This window comes from Tiliqua scincoides, chromosome 3 (assembly GCF_035046505.1).
Source record: "Tiliqua scincoides isolate rTilSci1 chromosome 3, rTilSci1.hap2, whole genome shotgun sequence".
NCBI classification, from domain to species: domain Eukaryota; kingdom Metazoa; phylum Chordata; class Lepidosauria; order Squamata; family Scincidae; genus Tiliqua; species Tiliqua scincoides.
Genome location: NC_089823.1, coordinates 39,886,046 through 39,904,948, shown reverse-complemented (window position 1 = coordinate 39,904,948; position 18,903 = coordinate 39,886,046). Strand labels below are relative to the sequence as shown.

General features: G+C 43.8%; 1 protein-coding gene across 1 annotated transcript in view; it reads left to right on the top strand.

Annotated features, from left to right (window-relative positions):
• MYH15 (myosin heavy chain 15) overlaps positions 1–18,903 on the top strand; it is a 108,546-nt gene that overhangs the window by 20,451 nt on the left and 69,192 nt on the right. Inside the window, exons 8-15 of the mRNA XM_066622592.1 lie at positions 1,275–1,367; positions 6,058–6,121; positions 6,218–6,316; positions 8,708–8,811; positions 10,244–10,382; positions 14,213–14,331; positions 16,936–17,085; positions 18,255–18,425. Coding sequence (XP_066478689.1) covers positions 1,275–1,367; positions 6,058–6,121; positions 6,218–6,316; positions 8,708–8,811; positions 10,244–10,382; positions 14,213–14,331; positions 16,936–17,085; positions 18,255–18,425 — 939 coding nt within the window. The remainder of the gene's footprint in view (positions 1–1,274; positions 1,368–6,057; positions 6,122–6,217; positions 6,317–8,707; positions 8,812–10,243; positions 10,383–14,212; positions 14,332–16,935; positions 17,086–18,254; positions 18,426–18,903) is intronic.

The window sequence follows — 18,903 nt, the reverse complement described above, 5'->3', positions numbered from 1 at the left end:
AGCCTCTCGGCTTGCTTGTTTCAGCACAAGGTAGGATTGCACCCTAACTCAGTTGAGATGTGTTTTTCTCATAAACCAAAAGCTAATTCAAAACCATAGTAATGTCATGGTAAACATGGCTCTGAAACGATCATCTGTCATCTGAGTATTTACTTGAGCATCTTTCACCTCCTAGATCAGTTTGAATGTATGTTTATAGTTTGCGCTTTTCATTTTTTATGAGTGTGGTCCAGCCAATGTGAAGTCCTTCAGCCTTACTGATTTTGCTTTATAAAAGCTAGCACACACTTCACTCTACAGGTGAAACTGGTATTTTTTCTTTCTACACAAACTCACTGTCTCCTTTCCCTTCTTCCTACTTCTGTTATCTGACTTTACTATAAAGTCCCAAACTTTAGGAGCCCACAGACCACAAAAAAAACACACCACATGCAACCCCCCCCCCCCCCAAAAAAAGATACCATTAAATTTAGTAGTTCATGGGCTTGATGCTGGAAGTGGCTGGAGTGGGCGTTTCATTCTCTGCCCTCTCTGGTGGTCCATGGGAAAGCAGCTGGAGTAAGCGGTCTCCCATGGACTATCAGACAGGGCAGAAAACAGACTGCCCACAGCCACAGCCAACACTTCAGTGCTGGCTGTGCCTGCAGGTGGTCTGTTCTCCAGCCTCTCTGGTGGTCCGTGGAGGATCGCTTGCTCAGTGAGATGCTGGAAATGATCAAAAGTGATCAAAAGCTGGAAGTGATCATCTTTTTCTGAAACCTCATGGACCACTTCTCAGGGTCTCATGGGCCATGGGTTGGGAACCACTGTTATAAAGTGTGCTGGCAACAAACCTTTTTCAGTAGCCATTAGAAAAGATGCCAAATCTACAAGGCAAACGGCAGTGCAAAACTATCAGAGTGCCAAGGGCTTGTGAATGCCCAGGAATTGCAACCCATATTTCAGTTTGTTTCATAGAACCATGCTATTCACACAGTAATTACCATTTCCACTATAAGCTTGTATCACAAGTTGCTTCTCTTCCCGCCCCCAGACATCACATGCAAGGCAAAGAAATCAATGGGAGAAATACTGGAGCATAATGAATTTATCACCATGTTAATGAATCACCTTGAACAGCCTTCAGATTCTAAGCACACAGTAATAACTCCACTTCTGAACTGAATTATGTTGCGTTTAATAAAAATGAACATGAAAATGTATCACTGTACAAACATGGATACCTCTCTGTGGCACTGACTGACTAAAGGTACTTCAATCTTTTGTCTTCTTAGGGGACCTTGGAAGATCAAATCATCCAAGCCAACCCAGCTTTGGAAGCTTTTGGGAATGCTAAAACCCTGAGAAATGACAATTCCTCACGCTTTGTAAGTACATTTTATTGCTGCAGTATTTTGCTAGCCTTCATTAATTATATTTTATTTCTGAAATTAGAGGGCCAATAACTAGCAGGCCACATAGTCACCTCCCTGAAGATGGTTAATTCAGGTTTAACTCTTTAGCAACCAGCACCAATCTGGGATGGGGGGCATTTGCCTAGGCCTCAAGCTAAAAGGAAGACACAAGTGTGAACACTCACAAATTTAAAAGCAATACCAGTTAATAGTAAAACAGTAAAAACAGAGAGCCCAATGGATCATAACAATTAAACAACCATTAAAAGTTAAAAATTAATTTAATATTCCAGCAAAACATGTCACTCATTTAATGTTATCCTAAATAAAAATGTTTTAAAATTTAGCAAAATTTTAAAATGTTAAAAAAAAAAATCCCATTTTAAAAGTTTTTTTTTTTTTTTTTTTGCTAGGGACCTCAAATGTTGGAAGGGACCCCAGCCACAATGGATGTCTGAAAATAGGGCCTCTGCCTATTTTCTGTCCATCCAGTGCCCTAGTTCCTTAAATTACATAATTTTAAGCATTCAGTGTAAGCAGGCCATTTTACTATTATCTCCCTCCACTCCATGCGTGTTCGCTGAACACAGGTTGAACATTAATTTCTGGCATCCCAATATAGTGGGGAAAGACTTTTGTCAAAAACCTTGGAGATTCACTGAAAATCAGGGCCCAATCTTCTCCCACTTTCCAGCACAGATGCAGCCTCAATGTAGCCCCGAGTTAAGGGAACAAACATTCCCTTTGAGGAGGCCTCCGTGACTGCCCACCACCAACACCACAGGATACGGTGCACACCCTATTGACACAGCTGCATTGGCACTGGAAAGTTGGATAGGATTGAGCCCTCAATGTAGGTAAACCATACTGAGCTGGACAGACCAATGATCCAACTAAATATAAGAGATGCAGCATCCTTTGTGTCTAATGCCTGCGCAGCATGTTGGTCAATGGGCCCAACATTGGGAAAAATATTTCTCACTTATAAAATGACTATTGCATCCATAATAGAGCTTTTGCTTTACAGCAACACTGGTGTTTCTAATTGGAAATGGAAACAAATGTATAATCCAGAGAAAGTGCCATAAATTAGGAAGGGGTAGATGTTTGAGCAAGGAGGTTGTCACAGGGGAACACCCCTAGATGAATTAATCAGGAGAAGCAATGAGGTACAAATGATGGGAAATGTCTAATAGAGTGTTGCACCCTGTTATATCCTGCTGCCCAACAGATGAAGGGTGAGTCCATGCTTAGGGTGAGTCAGAGTGGAGTTAACAAGTGCAGAGCGCCTGACTGCCTCAGTCCTGTCGTACAATCTCCATTAATAAAACAGAGCACAGCACAGTGTCAGTGAAGCATACAAGTAATGTGTAACGATCCCCAAGGGATGCAGCAAAATCAGGCTGATCATGAGACAACAGAAGGGAACTGTTGTTCTAATTATGGCATGTGAGATACAAAGCTGCAGAAACCACAGCCTGTCTCCACAGTTTTCTAGCTCACCAGCAGTAACAAGGACAGAGAAGACGGTAGCATTTCCACAGTCTTAGAACTGCACAATCTGTTGTGAGCAGATTATAGTTCTCTAGCTCTGTGACACGTGGGGGATGGGAGCAAGTTAAACAGCAAGGCCAGGCAGAACCTGCCGCGTCCCCCGTCTGTTAGGCTCCCCCATACAATTCTTAGCACCAGGAGGGGATTCTAAAATCCCACCTGCCTTGCAGCACAATCCTATGCATGTCTACTCAGAAGTATGTCTCATTGAATTCAATGGAACTTACTCCCAAGAGAGTGTGTATAGGATTGCGGCCTTAGTCACATATAAGGTAATTCCTTTTTAATGTTAATGGGAAAGGGACTCATATGAAAACTGCTCCTTTCTTCCCCAATCCTTTTACTAACCACCCACCAGTGGCATACCTGTGGGGTAAGGGGGACAAATGCTCCAGGAGCCAGGCTTGGGGGTGGCACCATGCCACCATCCATCCCCCCACGGCCCCCCTCACAGCACTCAGTTGGCCGGCATGCTGATCTGAGATTCTTTCCCCCAGAGGTGTTCTGAGGGCCAGGGAAGCCACACGCAACCTTCCCAATCCTCCAAAGGAAGTGACATTTTATGCCCTTATAAGGTATTCTGCAGGCCAGAGAAGACTCCCCGGCCCTCAGAAACCTTTTAAAGGTTTAAAAATGTCACTTCCTGTTTCCTCCATTAAACTGGAAGAGAAATTTTTTGGCTCTCCAAGGGCTTTACAAGGCCTTTGTAGGGTCAGGGAGGTTGCGCATTACCTCCCTGGGCCTTCAGAAGGGAGGCAGGTGGCGGGACCAGTAGGAGACAGCAGCCCAGCCAGGTGGGCAGCAGCTTGGGGTTGTGGCCCCAGGGCCAGGATCGCCAGTACCACTATACACTAAAATATATTTTCCCAGGTTATGTATAACTGTGGGAGTAATCACACAATCTAATATTAAGATGAACCAACAAAACAAACTTTATTTGCATAAATAATAGATCAGATGCGTTATTTGCTTAGATGTTCTGTGGATTATAAGTTTAATAATAGCTCTCAAAAAGAACTAGACAGTGTGCCAGTTCAATTACCCCTTCCCATCTCTACCCTGTCACATTGGATGGCTTCCCTGGAAAGCCGTCTGGCTCCACATTTCAGGCCAGGTCTCTGAAAGGAATTATATCAGAGCATACAAAGTTTCTTTTGGGCCCCTTCCCTTCTTCATTGGAACATAATTTGATATGATCATTGGATTATATGATATTGGATTATTGGAATTATGATGAATAAAACTATGTAGGTTACACCTTTTATCACTGTTTCTCAATGTCAATCCTTCACTGTACCACTTTACATGGTCTGCCTATTCGAAGTACCACTGGAAATAACTGACAGTGACATCATTGCCAGTTACTTCTGGCTTGGGAGGCCAGATGCCATGCAACAAACACCAGTAAGAGGCTCAGGGTGGATGGGAGGGCTTTTTCATTTGCAGAAAAGCATGCTTTGGAGCTCTGCCCACCAAACTGAGTCTCCTATTGCTGCTTGTTGTGTCACATTTGTTGTGTCATATTCCTGGTCTTGCTGCCAGGCAGCAAATATCTAGGGATCCCACAAGTACCACCAGACACCACCTCAAGTACTACTGGTGGTTACTGTACCACTGGTTGAGAAACATTGCCTTATGTGAATGCTAGTCTTCACACAATGTATGCAAACGTTTTCTGAGATCCCAGGAAATGTCTGGCTCCCCTCCTTTGGTTCCTGGACACCCCTTTTGACTCTGGGTCCCAGTACAATGTAACCCTTGCAGCCCCCCTCCCATGAACCCTCATGAGATAGGAAAATGTAAGATCTCAGGAGATTTTTGGACCCCCCTCCTTTGTCTCCTGGGCCCCCTCTTTGATCCCAGGGCCAGGTACAATTGCCCCCCCCCCTGCATTCTGCTCTCATGAGTCCTACTTTAGGCAGCCTCAGGTCTCTCAAAGTTACTTCCTAAAGTCTTCCATGGCTCAGGACATTTGCTCTCCTAATGAATCAGCACTCAGAGACTAAGCAGTCGGCTCCTGACTCTTCTGAAGTGGGTTCCCAGAAAGCTTCCTTAAGCTCCCAATTTCAGACACAATGACCTCTTCTGATTTTCAGATACTCTGTTGTTCTTCATCTTAGCAACACTGCCTCTACAATATCAACCAACCCATCTCTGGGTTGGTTCTATTGCCCATTTTATTTTGTTCCACTCTGCCCTTTGGAACCAGTCATAAGACACACTCTTTCAAAGCTAGTGTCCTTAGGTGTATAATAAAAGCAAGTAAGAAAGCTTGGATGGAATTGTAAATAACGAATTGGAAGTGATCACCTGTTGATCAATCAGAACTAACCTGTGAATCAGAATTTCCCTAGTTTGAATCTCACCTCTGCAATGATAACCAATTGGAAGTGGTCACTTGCTGACCAATCAGAACTGCAGGTTTGTGATGCCTTCTGGACCATCAAGACAGTTTTAGCACATTCAAACCTCCACAGTTCTGTCATCTTTGAGTCGCTGGTGTACATAACTATGACTGACAAGGCCAGCTCTGCCTTCTCTCTTCCTCAGCACAACCTGTCAGCAGTAAGGCCCACACTGTATATCTATGTTCTCACAAGACTTCAACAGCTCTGCTTTAACCTTTAAGAATTGCACAACTGCAATTTGTACCTAAAATGCTGAGATCTCTGATTGTTGTTAATGTGATAATTGTTGTCATTTTGCTTGAACATTTCCTGTCATTTTCATACCAGAACTGAGAGCCGGTGTAGAGCAGTGGCTAAGAGCCTGACCTATGAATCAGAATTTCCCAGTTTGGATCTCACCTGTGCAATGAATCCTGACTTAGGTGGCCTGAGGCAAACCACTCACTCTCAGTCCGTCTCTGTACCCCAACTGCAATATGGGGAGAATGGTTCTTACTCACCTTTACATCATTGTTGTCAGGACAACATCAAAATGCTACATATAGAGCACTTCCCACACAGTACAATAAGTTATGAGTAAAATTCAAGTTATAAGTAGACTTGTGAGCATGTATTATTCCCCCCCCCCCCGGTATATATTTGTATTATCATGTTTTCCTGCTGTGTGTTTTTATTGATATGAGATATTTTGTACAAACTAGGGTAAATTTATCAGGATCCACTTCGGAACCACAGGCAAGCTATCGTCTGCTGATATTGAAATCTGTAAGCAACATGATAATTTGTAATTACTGAGCTGTACATTCTGTCTACAAGTTTCAGTTTTATTTCTCAGTCTTAACTCTTTACTTATCCAATCAGATCTCCTGGAGAAATCCCGAGTGATTTTTCAACAACCAGGTGAAAGAGACTACCACATCTTCTATCAGATCTTATCAGGAAAGAAAGCAGAACTACAAGGTAAGAGTCAGGACATGCTGAATGGATGCTGAGAGTTGGAACTAGATAAATGGGTAGAGGAGGGGAGGGGGAATGATTTTGTGAAAAAGAACAGTCAGGCTTATCTAAGCCGACTTGCACTGTTGTATAAAGAAGTCAAAATAGATCACTTTCAAAATATTATTGGATTCTGCTGACTTTCTGAGGGCCCAATTCTACCCAATATTCCAGTGCTGGTGTAGCTGTACTAGTGGGGTGTGCACTGCATCCTGTGGTGGGGAGACAGTCACAGAGGCCTCCTCAACGTATGGCAACATTTTTTCCCCTTACCTTGGGGCTGCATTACGGCTACACCGGAACGTTGGATAGGATTGGGCCCTAAAACATCTTAAAAAGGCAATCAATAGCCCAATGAAACAAGTGGTCATTGAGATTTTAAGACTTTCAATTGATTAATAATAACTCTCCCTTTTGGCAATGCCATGTCCCAGAATGTACTTGATCTTGGCACTAAGCAAAGGTATCCTGCCTGATCCAGAAAGACAGCACACATGTAAAAAAGCTTCCACCTGACGATCCCTTTGCTTGGTAACCTGCCATTTGTACAACAGAATGTTGCAACCTTGAATTCCTTAGCTGGGTGTATATGACTAGCTTTTGGCACTGTGCATGCAGTTTCTGGTGCTGGGTCAGGACTTACACAGGTAATGGTCAACACATGATACTGATGATGGGATATTGGATGTACATTGGGACGCGCATGTGATACAGTCAGCATTGCATAATGTAGATGAAGCTGTGCATTCCCTTCTATCATCATCTGCAACTGCTTTGTGAAGCTACTGCTCTCAGCGTGATTATCTATACTATCTCTTGATTGGAGCCACAGGGTTTTGAGTGTGTGATACATTTTTGCTCCTCTGCATTTATACATTGTGGTTATTTCATTTTTTAAATATATTGCTATCAGTGCACGGAGGCAACACAGATTGCTAGAGCTCCCCAGCTAGACAGCGCTTCTTGAAATATAGTGAAGCATCCCTTTATCCATGTTCTAAATTGCTGCCTGGCAAATGCAGTAATAATCTCATTTGAGTTCTTGTCATCCAGGCAGAGTGGCCCATCTGCTAAACCCTTAACCCAGTTAGCCTTTACTGTGGTCTAATTAAGGAAGATTAGAGGAACTGTTTCAAAGTAATTTTGTGCTAACAGGATTTGGACGCAAATATTGTACTGTGAAAATGTTCTTTCCCCGGTGAATTTATTCCCGTACCTACATACTTTGACAGAGAGATTCTTGCATCGTATGCCATAATCCAAACAGGGTTTTAGATGTTGCAGTCAGTTGCTAATGTCAGTTTCCCACTGGAAAAGTTATGAGCACCATTAATTTTTATAGGACAGTTCTTATCTCTTTAGCACACGTCCTGTTGTCTTAACAAATGTCCTAAATCTGATTCTCTGTCCTGTTTTTTGGCTAGTTATCCTGTCTTTGCCATTTGAATTTGCATTCTCTACCTGGGGACAATTGACTGGAATCAGCTGAGAGCTCTTCAGTGGTGTTAGGATTTGTAGGGCTCTCTGTAAAGTGTCTTTGCCTTAACGCTTTTATCAGCTCTGACAGAGCAAAGATCAGAGGCAGGGCTGCCTTTGGCATTGTGTTGGTCAGATGTATGGCATATCCCTGGTCAACTTGTCTTGACCAGGTACTTGGAACTAATGATGGAGTTCACTGGGCAAGTAAATTAGGGCCCAATTCTATCCAACTTTCCAGTACTGATGCAGCCACAGTGCAGCCCCAGGCTAAGGGAATGAACATTCCCTTACTTTGAGCAGACCCCTATGCAGCTCCCCCCCACCGCAAGATGTTGCACATGCCCCATTGGTATGGCTGCATCAGTGCTAGATAATTGGATAGGATTGGGCCCTTATTCACCAGAGAGCATTGTGGGGTGTTTTCTGTTGAGCCAGGAAATAAAGTTCATTTGTAATTTCACCTGAACTAGAATCAAGGCTATCTGTTCACACTAGATGGTGTCAGAAACTAAAAACTAAAGACTGAATTACCTCTAGGAGGCTTCGAAAGCATACATAAAGTAACCAGGGCAACCCTGTCATCTGATTGGTGCACAGAATCAGATACCAAGGAATCAAAGGATACCAAGAAATCAAAGGTTACCAGAATCAAAGAAAATGTGCAGTTGTCCTTGCTGTACTTCCCTGAGACCATTTGTGCTTGGTGCTACTTTTGAAAATGATCTGTTCAGGAACTAGGATCCAACTCTATGCATTATGCTGGTATAATCTCCTGCATCATGGCAGTATGAGACTGACTCTATCACACTGTGATGTGAATATCTCTAATGAAATATAGCTATCCAAGACCAGAGATGTTGTTCCTTCTCTTTTCAGATATGCTGCTGGTGTCTACAAATCCATATGATTTCCATATCTGTTCACAAGGTGTAGTTACTGTGGACAATTTGGATGATGGGGAAGAACTGATGGCAACTGATGTAAGACAAAATTCATTTTGATTATGCAAGTAAAGGTACAGTTAAGGAAAGTGTTGTGGTTAATTATTTGGCTCTCACTTTTGCTTTCACTGAAGTGGCAGTGGTTTTGAATTTGCACAGAATCAATCTGTAAAAACTGTACTCTGGCATAGGGTAGCATCAGTGCACTAAGGCAGGGCATCCAGATCAATGAAATTTTCTATTGACAAAAAATGGTCGTGGCATGGGATCTTCTAAGCGATGACTTCCTCTTCTTGCTTTATGCCATGTCAGAATTAGAACAGCAGGAATGTGCAGACAGCCTTAGGGCCTATTGATTTTCATTACATTTTGAATGTTCAGAGTGATCCTTCTTGACTCTCTGCATGCGAAATATATTATGAAAAGACTGCAATAAATATGTGTTAATAACTATCAGCCATAATTGCATTTCAAATCTAGATCTTCCATAGATGAGGCACTGTTTGCAATCACAAAATCATATAAATGTGTGGCAGAAGCACCAGGCAAACCACATATAAATGCTTTGCTTGAATTCATTTTGTGATCTGACAAATAAGTGAGAACAGTGACTTTCTCCAACAAAAGATGCACGAGTAAACCGAAAGATTCTTTTGGGCCTTGAACCCTAATTGACAGAGTGATTGGTGTCTTGTTGAGATTCAGTCTATGTTTCGGGGAGAGGGGTGCTTTGGTGGGTGGAAATCCAGAGGAAGTAAGATCAGAAATACAGGGCCCGATCCTGTCCAACTTTCCAGCACTGATGCAGTTGTGCCAATGGGGCATGCGCTGCATCCTACAGCGGGGGGGGGGGGGCGGTCATGGAAGCCTCCTTAAAGTAAGGAACATTTGTTCCCTTACCTTGGGCCTGCATTGTGGCTGTACCAATGCTGGAAATTTGGATAGGATTGGGCTCTAAGTTTGCTATCATGTCGGTTTTCTGCTTATTTTCTTTCTTACTTGCCCTTTACCTGAATGCCAGACTGTAAGTGCTGTGCCGAGGCATGTTGCATGACTTCCATGTCTGCTACCCCCCAATCTACTACATTCATTTTGGGGAGTATGCCTGGGAATCCGGGGTCCCTGCAACTCAATAGGGTGTGGGCATCTCCAAGGACCCCTGATTTTTGTCTTGATGGTGGCAGCAATTACTACCATGTTATTCCAGAATAAGGATGAGTTACAGTGAGGAAGTCAGTTGCAGGGGCACCTTTTCTTGACCGTCACATGGGCGCTTGCCTACTCTGCACCTTTGGGGATCAAGCAGCCTGAGAATATATAACGGAGGCCTCATGTTCCCAGTGTTTCTATTTTGAAAGATCTATACCAAAATGAGCACAAACACCAGCCATGCAGTGAGAGCTCTAGAAATAAAACTGCCTGTTGTTTCAGAGGCAAGTGACAAAATATCCTGTTCTTTTTACTTTCACAGCAAGCCATGGATATTTTGGGCTTTGTTGCAGATGAAAAATATGGTGCTTACAAGCTGACCGGTGCCATAATGCATTTTGGAAACATGAAATTTAAACAGAGACCCAGGGAGGAACAGGCAGAGCCTGATGGCACTGAAAGTAATCTTTGTTGTCTTCTTCTTCTTCTTCTCCTTCTCCTCTACATTTATTATTATTATTATTATTATTATTATTATTATTATAGAGTGGCATCAATGTTCCTAGTATTTTTCATAGAGCGAGGGGGTTCTAAGGGTCTTATAATCTAGAACAGTGTTTCTCAAACTGTGGGTCATGAACCAATTTCAGGTGGGTCGCCATTCATTTCAGTATTCTACTTTTCATAGGCTACTTACTATGCTTTTAATAATGATAATAAATGGGACTTACTCCTGGATAAGTGTGGGTAGTATTGCAGCCTAGGATTGTTAAAAAATTGTCCTGCTTGATGATGTCACTTCCAGTCATGACATCACTTCTGATGGGTCCTGACAGAATCTTATTCTAAAAAATGGGTCCCAGTGCTAAAAGTTTGAGAACCACTGATCTAGAAAAACACAAGAGAAAAACCAGAAAAGGGGACAAAAATGGAGCCTGGGGAACGCATGCAACAATTTATTATTGTCTCTGTTTAGCTGTATGAACTTGGGACTTAATTACAGTAGGGAAAATGGATGAAGGTGTAGCGCCAAAGGCTCTATGGAAAAGTGGGTTTGTTCTTCATTCTTCATTATTTACACAGTGTTGTTAATATTCATGGTGCTTAAGACAGAAGGGGAGACAGGTTACTGCCCTGAGGAGCTCCCAATCTAAGCTAGATCAAAGGGACACAACAGGGGAAGGGGAGGTGGCAACGTGCCAGGGTCATTGTAAAACATGCTTTCTGAGAGTGCCAGGCAGCACTGAGAGGGGGAAGGTCCAGGGCAGAAGCAAGAGAGACATGGAAGAGGCAGAGGCCTATGCTGGGCTGAACTTCTCCCTTGTTACTTGGGGCCACTTCAGCAGCTTGGAGCAATTGCCAAGCTCTGGCAATTTTAATGCCAGACTATTGGGAAGGGCAATACAATTGGAATGCCATACAGCTGGATACTAGACTATTGGAGTTTTATGGCATTTCATACATATATACTCAGGCTTTGTTGGAGGATAAAAGGGACATGCCCTATGTTAAATTGTCAGCTGGTGAGCCAGGCCTATTTTATCTTCAATTATTGTACAGCACCTAGAAGCTTGTTTTTAGAAGCTTTTCAACTAACTAAATAAATGAAGACATTCTAGGCCATTTCCCCATGATGTCTTCCTAAATGGAAGGCAAACAATTTGTGCAACGATCCTTCACCAGAACCCCTGAGAGACATCCAGTAGCCATAAAATGAGCATGCACTTGATCTCAGTGAATGGGTTTTTTTACACTCAAATGATGGGTTCAGATACAATACCAACTCCCAATTTGAACTAATTGTAGCTTAGAGACTAAATCATGATTTGCGTTCCTGCCATATGCCAAAGTTTGTGTGGTTTCCCTCTTCCATAAGAATGCCCAGCTGTTCTCCAAGCACAGAACTACACCCCAACCATGGTTTGCCAGTTTCATTGCTAGTCAACCACAGTTTGCTAAACTGATTTGCAAACTAGAACTCCGCCCCACACTGGTGCAGCTGCACCACAAGAGTGCACTGCATCCATCATACGTTGTGGGGGCAGACTGGGATGCTTCAGAGGCAAAAGGGGATTTAAATTCTCAATCCCTGTGTAAGCCTCTCTCTCTGCAAAGGGTCTCCTTGGACCTGTGCTAGCAATTTTGCAAGTGCAAGTCCAAGTAGAGAAGGGATGAGGAGGCTGCAGAAAAGGGGGATGGGATCTGGTGTGTGCCATCACCGCTTGATTCACTCCTTCTTGCAACCTCTTGGGAGGGCACCAGGATGAGGTCTCTTGTTATCTGGTGTGCTCCCTGGGGCATTTGGTGGGCCGCTGTGAGATACAGGAAGCTGGTCTAGATGGGCCTATGGCCTGATCCAGTGGGGCTGTTCTTATGTTCTTAACCTCCACACTCCCAATCATGCCCCCTCCCTGCCCAGTTTTGCCCCTTACCCACTTGCTTTCCATGCCCCCCACACCCTTCTGCTTTCCCTGCCATCTTACCATCATCAATGGGCAACCAGGGATCCCCTGGAACATGTGGGAAGGTTCCGACCTTCTGGACAGTGCTCTGACTGCACATTACTTGACATGCTGCTGGAGTGTACTTTATGGCTCTGGCAGCAGAATGATCATTTTGCCCCATAGGATTGGCCCATAGCTTTCATATCTTGGTTTAGTAGCCACTCCCTACACACAGTTTTTTAGAATATGCCATGATCGTTTCATCTGAATCATCTTGAAAATGGCTATGTTAATGCTAATTTTTATTTGTATCAGTTTATTCCCAAAACATTTGCTGAACTATCACAGCCCTATTTTATACTGTTGGGTGTCAGTTAACTCTAACCCTTTTAGGGCCCTATCCTATCCAACTTTCCAGCACCAATGCAACCACAATGCAGCCCTGAGGTAAGGGAACAAATGTTCCCATAACTTAAGGAGGCCTTTGTGACTACCTCCCCATCACAGTATTCACTGCATGCCCCATTAGCATGGCTACACCAGCCACTGGTGTTGCTAGAGGGGGGGTGGCACCCTAAGTTTTGCAGACAGCCTCCCTGCAGCCTGCAAGTGGCTCCTCCCCCTCCCCTCAGGAGCCATTCACTTCCATTCCCCCCCCCCACATGCCTCCAAAGGGAAGGGGAGGAGCCGCTTGCACGCTGTGGTGAGGCTAAAGGGAGGCGAATGGCTCCCAAGGAGAGGGGGAGGAGCCGCTTGCAGGCTGCAGGGAGGCTGTCTGCAAAACTTAGGGTGCCACCCCCCCTCTAATGAAGCCCAGCGGCACCAGCACTGGAAAATTGGATAGGATTGGGCTGTTACTCAGTAATCCTTATCAGACCTGCCCTTTTGTCCTCACCATTGTAATTTCCACATGACTAGGATGATGCATCCTCTGAGCAGGTATTCTGACTCTTGTGTGTTCTTTGCAATGCGGGAGTTACTCTCTTCGGGCTAAATAAAGGTCAAAACACAGCAGCAGCAACACCTAAACATTCCAATACAGATACTGGAGGCCAGAAAAAATTAAAAATGAACTGAGGATCCATGATCTGCAGAACTAAAGTTTAATGTATTCACATTTTTATATGAAAGATTTTTTTTTAGTAGATACTAGATCTAAGCTGGCATTACAATTTAATTAATATTGTGTTTTAATATTGTGTGTTTGGGAACACTTAGGAGTGATTTTCAAGTTTTGGCATTTTTGTGCAGGGCCCTGTGTTCCAGAAGGAACCATTTTTACTCACTGTTATTACAATCAAACAGGCGTGCTTCTTTATTGTATGGCAGCTCATGACGAAGGGCCCAGTCCTATCCAACACTGCAGGGCTGATGCAGCCATTCTCTGCTGGCATGCCTGCATCCTGTGGTGGTGGGGGGGCAATCATGGAGGCCTCCTCAAGGAAAGGGAATATTTGTTCCCTTACCTTGGGGCTGTTAACTGCATCCGTGCTGGAAGGTTGGATAGGTCTGTGCCCTATGAGCACAATCCTATGCATGTCTACTCAGAAGTAAGTCCCATTGTCTTCAGTGGGGCTTTAGGGAAAGTGCGCATAGGATTGCAGCCTAAGCTAGAAACTAAACAAACAAGAAAGAAAAGACTAGGGGCAGAGTCTAACTCCATCCCGTAATAGAAGTTTCTGAGGTTTAACTCATTATTGACCATGTTCCTACAGGTATTTTCCAGAATGCCAGAATCTGCCCTAAATCCTATGGAGAGTCAGGTTATAAATCTAAATCATCCCAATTCTCTCTCTCTCTCTCTCTCTCTCTCTCTCTCTCTCTCCCCCCTCCCCCCCCCCCCCAAGGTGCTGACAAAGCTGCTTACCTGATGGGAGTTAACTCCTCAGATATGCTGAAGGGTCTGATGCATCCTAGGGTGAAAGTCGGAAACGAATATGTCACCAAAGGGCAAAGTGTAGAGCAGGTGAAAAGATGTTTTGAGTTTATGGTCTGTCATGATACTTACTCCATACACTCTGGTTTTTCTGCTCCATAGATATATATTATTAGATTTCTACAGTACTTCTTCAGTCCAGTAGTATCCACATTTCCTCAGGAGTAACTCTCATTCATTTCAGTTCCAAGGAAGTACGCTTAGAGTTAATGTCTCATGCAGTGAATCTATGGGTGATGCTAAATGGGTCATGGTATAGCTGTGGTCTTATATATACTTGCAGCTGTGTAGGGCTGCAGTTTGGATTGTGACTTCAGCATGCAGGTGGAGGATATTTAACTCTCCAACTCTGTGCTGTTTTTCTGCTGAAAATTGCCTCAAGGAAGCTGCTATTTAACCCTAAAAGTGTGATTGTAGCAAATGGCACATTTACTGTAGTGTTAAATGCCCTCTTCAGAGAGGCAATTTGCAGTGGGGAAAGGTGTTTGAGGGAAAGCTCTATCTCCTGATTCCAATTGGAGCCCTGTGCAGTCGCTACACATGAGTAGATGGGAGCCTGCAACTGCACAATGACTTATTTAGCACCTTTTGTAACTTTACTACCTAAAATATTTCTGAAGTTTTATGCCTTTATAGTTGCGTATCCTTCAAACAGACCCGTGAAATAGATTAATATTTGAGTCCCTCACGGGGGAATGAATCCCAGCAGCAGGCTCTTCTGACTTACACTTTCTTGTTTGAACATGTGAAGGGAAACTTGCATGATCGATTGTACGCAAGGAAAGTTCTCTTTGTGCAATCAACCACCTTGCTTTTTATCAGTGGATTCCAATCGTGCAGCGAGCCCAGACTGAGGTGCAGGCAGAGCCATATGTGCAGATGAATGAGCTCTTGGAGACTCTCTCCACATGTTCAAATCAATGCACGTAGGCAGAACTGACTGTGCAGGTACGATCCTGCTTCTCTTCGTCGTGTTCAGCTAACCATCTATAAGGGGCTTTGGACTTCTGCCAAGACATGAATTTGGGCTGAGACCTTGAATGTCATGGTCCTGTTCACTGTGAATCCTGCTTAGAAAATTCTGGCAGCCACAGAGAAATGCACCAGGGTTTCGGTGAAATCTGCTATGTTTTGCTATACATGTGTGAGTCACTTAATGATGGGGATGTGTTCTCCGATCCCCACTGTTATGCGATTAGGTTGGTAAGTGAACATTTAGCCCACACTAGTGCCTTTGTTGTGTAAACAGACACTGCCTGCCAGAAACCAGCTGTCTGCACAGGCTACTGGAGAGGGATTGCCTCTTCTTTGCATTATGAGCCTGTTTGTTGTGTAAACAGACACTCTGCTGCAGGCTATGGGACACTTGACTGCCTCATTAAGAGCCTCTTTGTTGTGCTTTGACCACCCAGTCATATATGCGGCCTGTCTTTAAGTAGAAGGTTGTTAAGCGACACATGTCTGTGTGTCCTCTGTGTGAGGACCAAAATAGATGTTGCATGGAATGTGCAATATCCTGTACTTTAATTGACTTTCAGTGGAAGGTTTTTTGTTTTAAATAAAAATAGTGCCTTGAATGTGATCAGGATTGGTACCATAATAAGGGCATAGTGCTAGAGCAGTTTGCCAATCCCCTGAGCAGTTTTGCCCCAGTTCCCATCCCCCAGTATGCTATTTACCTAAAAGAAGACACCCAAAAACACAGGGACACATTAGGTATTTGTGTAATGTGTGGTTTGGCCCTAAGCCAAGAAGTTTTCATTGTCACCATTTATGGGTGAGCGTTATACATTCTTACAACAACCTCTATTGCAATACTTTAATCTTTTTGCACAAAACTGTTTCACTTATCATAACACTTCAACTGCTTCCTGACGCTTCACCGGATCGCATGACATCTTTTTTTACACATGCATGAGAATAAATTAAAGGTTGTGCTACAGCATGACTTTCAATCCCATTATGCAGTAATATTAGGTAAGATACATCTACATGAGAACAAGGAACTGAGGAAATGTCAGTTTGGCCAAGAGATTTTCAGCTTGGGGCTAAGAAAACAATAGAATTTCCTCAAGAGTGCAGGGCTATCTTTTGTCCCCATTTTATAGTTTATGGACTGAGGGTAATACACAACTGATTTCCCCAATGCCACATAATGAATTCATGGCTTAAATGAGGCTTGGGCTACAGCTTGTACCAGGTTGCTGAAGGCCCTGGTGCAAAGCTTGCACTGGGCTCTAGGGATATAGTGCTTCCAAATATCCCCCTGATGGTGTAATGGGTGCTACTACTGCCAGTACTCATCAGATTGAGGGTTCAGGGGTCCGTTTGGCCAGGTGGGCCATCTGATGTGAGCCTTCAGCCAATGCCTGATCTGGCCAACCTCTGACACCACCTCTGGTCTGGATCTAGTTTCTCAGGTGCAAGACTCTGTGTGCTGGACCACACTGGTTCTTAGATTTATGTCAATAAATGGACTGTAGCTTTAAACCGAAACTATCAGTAAAATATAAATAGACAAATGGAAAGGTCGAAGGACATATGTCCACCACTCATGAGATGCTGAGAGTCATTCTGTTTCCAACTATATATAGCCAGTATATACAGTATAATTTTTTCATATCTCTGCTGCAGGTGAGCTATGCAGTTGGTGCCTTATCAAAGGCAGTGTATGATCGAATGTTTAAATGGTTAGTTACCCGCATCAACAAGACCTTGGACACTAAGCTGCCAAGACAGTTCTTCATTGGCGTATTGGACATTGCTGGCTTTGAAATCTTTGATGTGAGTAATTGATACCAAAAATATCCATACAAGCAATGGATTAGGGTAACAGGCTTTGTTCATGTATTTTAGTTACAGCAAAAACATCTTGTCAAAGAGTTGTTTGTAAACATCTTACAGCTTGGTAAATGTCTTAGGAACTACAGATATGTGGACCAAACAGAGAGACACAGTGTGGCAGGGTCAGCCCAATGAATTCATCTTGCCCTATGCCCTGGCTCACCTTATATCATCATCTCCCCCCACCTCACCTTTCTGGCTTACCTAGGGGACTGGACAGCTCTTGACCTTTGGGTAGGCAGTTTGGGCAATTCCATCCTTGCCAACTGGCAGTGTTGGGCTTTCACAAGGCCTGCAATGGCAGGGCCTCTGAGGGGAGTCCCCAGCATATACCCAGGTAGGCTTACTCTCCAGCACCAACCAGTGGTGTAGCCAGGGTACTGGAACCTGGGGCAGGCCACTCGAAGTGAAGGGTAGACCTGGCCTCTGCCTCGAGATCCCCTGGTGGAGGCCAGGTCTATCCATGGCTTTGTGCTGCTGGTAGATCTGACTTCTACCAGGGGATCTCAAGGTGGGTGCCAGGTCTACCTGTGGCTTTGAGTGGCTAGTAGACCCAGCTTCTGCCAGAAGATCTCAGGTGGAGGCCAGGTCTACCCTTCGCTTCAAGCAGACACTCAAAGCTGGCCTGCTCCTCAAGATCTCGGGGGAAGCCAGGTCTACCAGTTACTCAGTGGCATGTTTGATGCCCCAGATATGCTTGACATCTGGGGCAGATTGACCCCTGCTCTTGCTACACTACTGCATCCCACTGAGGTGCATTTTACAGACCATTGTTAAGAGACCATTGTTAATTGCAAAAGTTCTAGACATCTGATAGTAGAGTCATTTCTGGATCAGGGTTGAGGAATTATGTCCCAGTCCTTGGAACACACTAGTAACTAACTCAGGTCCCTCAACTCTACTCAAATATGAAAATTATGCCATCATGTTCTCCATATTAAACAGAAGGTGATCTTGAAATAATGCAAGCCAGAGACTAATAGATATTTGTTATATCGATTATGCTGTTTATTCTTTACATTTGTCTTATGACAATGTCTTATGAAATGAATCAATTCTTATGTTTGATCCTGTGCACATTAAATGTGACAACTTTTTCTTCTTTGTAGTATAATAGCTTTGAGCAACTCTGCATCAATTTCACAAATGAAAAACTGCAACAGTTTTTCAATCATCATATGTTTGTCTTGGAGCAAGAAGAATACAAAAAGGAAGGCATTGAATGGGAATTCATTGACTTTGGCCTGGATTTACAGGCCTGCATTGATCTCATTGAGAAGGTAAGGACAGGCTTGCCAGAATTTTTATTCAAAAGTATAGAAAGATTTGCCATGAAGCAAATAAGATGTGATAGGTCGAGCAGAAATAGACTAAGGTAGATCTGGGGTCAAACCCTCACAGCCATCAAGTCTGCTTGGTGAGGACCAATATCTCCCTGCCAGTGTCTCTTAGCCTAACCTATCTTACAGCCCAATCCTACCTAACTTCCCACACGGCAATGCAGCAGTGCCAACATGGCATCTGCTGCATCCCATGAGGGAGTTTTGGCCTTTAGAGGCTTCCTCAGAGTAAGGTAAGGGTACATTTGTTCCCTTTCTCTGGGGTAAGCACCCGCTGTCCCCATGGGTCAATTTGGACCTGTGGAGGTCTGTGTAGACCCATGAAAACAGATCGGGCCCAGGAAGGGGTTAGGATTCAGCAGGAGCAGCTGCTTCCCTACCCTCATCACCTCCCCATTCTGCCCACCACTGCCCCATT